The sequence below is a fragment of the Triticum dicoccoides genome, chromosome 4A, assembly GCF_002162155.2.
Source record: "Triticum dicoccoides isolate Atlit2015 ecotype Zavitan chromosome 4A, WEW_v2.0, whole genome shotgun sequence".
NCBI classification, from domain to species: Eukaryota; Viridiplantae; Streptophyta; class Magnoliopsida; order Poales; family Poaceae; genus Triticum; species Triticum dicoccoides.
In genome coordinates this window covers 457,458,227-457,462,294 of record NC_041386.1, presented here as the reverse complement: position 1 = coordinate 457,462,294, position 4,068 = coordinate 457,458,227, and the positions used below count along the sequence as shown (strand labels likewise).

The following is a 4,068-nucleotide window of genomic DNA, read 5'->3' as shown; positions in this document are numbered from 1 at the left end:
CTTGTATGCGTCACATTTTGATTTTTTAAATGAATTTTGAGAAAGTAAGTTAGTTTTATTTTTATTTTTAGACCAAAGTTAGTTTTCTTTTTAAACTACCCAAACTCTGCTGCTCGAAGCCGCTAGGGTTTTACGGCGTCCTATCCCTCCGTCCCGGAGCCGCCGCCTTCTTCGGTCTCTCCTTCCAACCGTCCCTATTATCGTCCACCTCAAGTCCGGCCGAGCCGTCTTTCAGCCCGCCTCCAGTCACAGACCCCTCACTAACCAGCGATGCCGCAGCCGGGGTGGTTGGCGAGCCGTCTCTCCTTCCAACCGTCCCTATAACCAACTGGCTTAAGCCACGTCTGCTCCGAGTGGTGGTTGGCGAGCGGATGCCGCAGCCGGGGAGCACCGTTCCGCCGGAGGAGGCGGTGCGCACGCACGGCCTCCTCACCGAGGTCCTCCAGGACCCGTCGGACCAAAAGCTCGCCGAGGCGTGGCGCGCCACGGTTTTTCTGATAGCTTTAACAGTTGTTAAATCTTTGATGTAAAAGAAAATGTATCAGACATGCTTTACTAATATTGGCGTCCTCTGTTTATAAATCTTTAGCCATATAGTTGTTGGTTGGGAACTTGTTTACTTGGCGTGACTTTCCAAGAGTGCAGCAGTGAGCGCTTTGCTGAATCATACTCTGATTGGTTTGAGAAGATTCTGAGGAACTTGCAGGTACTGCACATTGTTTGCTTCAGTTTTATGTGGAATTTTATGTTCTCGTTTTGTTTTTGTTCTGAGCAATTGTGTGCCCCCACCCCCGGACCCGGACCCCTTGTTTCATCACTGTTCTAATGTCTTGAGAATCCCATTATTAACTTCATAAAAAATGTGTTTAAGTTTGTTTGAATTTGTTGAGCTAATTAAATTCCAAGCAGATTATAGACAGGAAGGTAGTGATATCTGGAAGTATAGAGATATTCCAGATGTGATCAACCTTTGCTGGAATCACACTTGACGTCATACTATTTGATTGACCTCCTTCATGGATAAGACAACTTCCATGAAATGTAGATATTTCAGATGTGATCAACCTTTGCTGGAATTACACTTGGCGTCATACTATTTGATTGACCTCCTTCATGGATAAGACAACTTCCATGAAATGAAATATTTAGGTATTTCAGATGTGATCAACCTTCGCTGGAGTTACGTTTGACGTCATACTAGTTGATTGACCTGCTTCATTGATAAGACAACTTCCATGAAATTAAATGTGATGTTGAGATTTTCTACACCTAGGAGAAAACAGATGAAGAAGTCTGTCCTCGGCACTGATCTCTGTGGGAGTGATATCCGTGTAAATTTAGTGTCCCTTGGGTTAACTTAAGTCTGTTTGGCTTGGCACCTTCTGGCTGCCTGTGTTTGTGGTTGTTCATAACTTTCTTTGTGGATATTGCTATTTTTCTTTATTTCTGGTTATATTGTGATTGTTTTGAGGTCACATCTAAACCGAAGAATGAAATGCCAGTCACCATTTTCTTTATATTTAAATTGTAGGTGTTCAATCTATTATAAAACTGCATTTGTTCACTAGATCACTTTTCTCTAAATTTATTATATATCTGATGCATGCTAAGCTACCACCGCAACCAATCAATCGGAAATTATATTATGTAACGCCGTCCATTTGATGTAAATATGAACCTTTATTGGAAAATTATATCACAAATTGAACTTGCAGATGGCATTTGTTCTCATTATTTGACCTATTCTGTATATTTTACCCCCTACATCCCATAATATAAGAGCGTTTTTGACACCAGTGTAGTACTTCTGACAGGTGTGTAGTAGTACTAGTTATCTTTATGGCTTCACTGAGCTCATTGGCGTGGTTTTATACACTAGCAAGTTTGACTGATTGAGATTGAGCATGACCTATTTCAACAAACCACATCTAAAGAAAAACCCACCCTAGTAAAAGTTTTTATCGAAGATCTTAAATAATGCTCCCCAGGAGTTCATATAATCCATAGTCTTCACATCCCCAGAGAAAATTATCTTTCTAGTTTTCTCTTAATGAAACATTCTCATACAATTATTTATCTGATATATCTTTTTTTCCTCCTAGAAAGGACCACCTAGCTTGCAACTTGTTACTTTGGTCTCTTGTACTTCCATGTCTGATCTATTTGCGAGGTATGTCATGAAAGCTATGTCCTTTTACTTGCTCAAGCTGTCAAGCACATAGTTGGATTGTAGGTACTTCGTAGTATTGTGAATGTGATTATTTGAAACTAAAGCTCAACAATATGTCCATATCCATTGCCCTTTCTTTTGTGCGCTACTCTGTTTTGTTCAGTTGAAAGCAACATAACTTGTTCTCTGATTAGATTGGCGAAATATTTGAACTTAAAGAAAGAGGCATCATCCTTTGCTGGAAGAGTTGTTGAACCATTGCTGCTGCTTTTAAATGAAAATGGTCCAGTGGCGGTATGTTGTTTTCACCCACAGGCTTACTCTGTTTGATTTCAAGCATGCAAGAGTAAATATGTAATCTACTTCTGTCTGTATTTGCAGGATGAAGCGATTGATTTGCTAAGGACAGTTATTAAATTGTATCCCTCATCTGTAAATCGACACTACAATAAAGTATGTTTACATTTATGTTGTACTCCCTCTGTAAACTAATATAAGAGTGTTTAGATCACTAAAATAGTGTTCTAAGCGCTCTTATATTAGTTTACAGAGGGAGTAGTTCATTTCTTATCGTGAACACATATATTCTTCCTCCAGTTTACAGAAAACTTTAAGTTTTGGTTACGCGTTTAGCCAAAACTTATAAAACTTTGACTCTTATATCTCTTTAAAATACTCCTATTTATGTTAGCCACCTGAAATATTTCTACGTGTACCTTTGTCTCGAGAAGTACTTCTATAAATCTAAATTTTACTGGGATTTAGAAATATATTTTCATAGGAATTAGTGGTCAAAGCTATGTTTTGGTCTTTTGGAGACCATGTCCATATCCATATCCAAAAGCTTATTGTGAACTGGAGGGAGTAGTTTTCTGAGTCTAGAAGGGAGAAAAGTTAATCCTTGAGAATAGCTTCGAAGGAAAAGGTTTGGTTAGGTGTTTTAATAAATAAAATTTTGTAAAAGTTGGTTTCTGGGTGGATGTAGGATCATAGAGTTGAAAGTTTGGAATATCTATTTTTTGTTACTGAATTGGAACATCTTTATTGATGATCTACATGAGCTACTATCAATATGTCTAATTGTGATTTAAATGTAGGTGCGTGGCACACGAGAGTTCTTTATGTGACATGTTCCTTTTAGATTTATTTGTCATGTGTCACTTATTTATCATTTTTGTAAAAGTAGTTTCTAGTACATACCTCTGAAACTACAGCAAATGTACAACTCCCTACTATTTTACTGGCTGTTATATTATGTCATATTGTGCTTAATTTACACAATTCAGGTTGAACCACCATTGCAGCAAAGATTATGAGTACAGAAGTCAATGTAAAATTATCAAAGGTGAGCACTGTATGCTTCATGCCTTATCTTCGAATTAATCTTTTTGGGATGCTGTGCAAAGTAACATTTGTGTGTTTTATTCTCCATTTTGATGTTCTTTCTTCTGTCGCTCATTGCCATGAAATTTCTCATTGTGTTGACCAACCTCTGTTTTTTCGCATCTTCCAATCCTTCAGAAATTTGCGAGAGTCTTAGCAATGCTACCTTCTGTCCGAGTATCTGAGGGCACTTGGTCATTGATGATTCAGAAAGTACTGATTGGTATAAACAATCTTCTGAACGATGCCTTTGTTGGGCTGGAAGAAGGTAATGTTTGTCATGAGCTATTTTTATTTTTGGTTGTACCATTTTAGATTGGCTTTGAACAACTTATCTTTGCAGAAAAGAAAGGGCGTGAGATTATGATGCTTCTAGTTCCACCTGGTAATGATCCTCCACCAGTGTTGGGAGATCAAGTAAAGTTGGGAGGCAATCTGCATGTGACAAAGAAATTTCGTGTCTTCACTGTTCCTACCATTTCAGCCCTTGCCCATTGCTGCTGCATGATGCTGAC

At 38.4% G+C, this 4,068-nt stretch overlaps 1 protein-coding gene across 1 annotated transcript; it reads left to right on the top strand.

The window, feature by feature from the left end:
• The first annotated feature begins 371 nt into the window (after positions 1–371).
• On the top strand, positions 372–3,821 carry LOC119283550. The gene is made up of 7 exons (XM_037563043.1): positions 372–488; positions 590–706; positions 2,103–2,170; positions 2,365–2,464; positions 2,552–2,623; positions 3,457–3,515; positions 3,692–3,821. The coding sequence occupies exons 1-6, from the start codon at positions 372–374 to the stop codon at positions 3,484–3,486; spliced, it is 504 nt and encodes a 167-aa protein (XP_037418940.1). The 3' UTR covers positions 3,487–3,515; positions 3,692–3,821.
• The last annotated feature ends 247 nt before the right edge of the window (positions 3,822–4,068 follow it).

Bases quoted from the DNA above. Each gene is read 5' to 3' on its own strand.
- LOC119283550 (XM_037563043.1), top strand. From the start codon at position 372: ATGCCGCAGCCGGGGAGCACCGTTCCGCCGGAGGAGGCGGTGCGCACG. The intron at 707-2,102 runs GTACTGCACATT...TTTTCCTCCTAG, and splicing joins AGATTCTGAGGAACTTGCAG to AAAGGACCACCTAGCTTGCA. The intron at 2,171-2,364 runs GTATGTCATGAA...TTCTCTGATTAG, and splicing joins ATGTCTGATCTATTTGCGAG to ATTGGCGAAATATTTGAACT.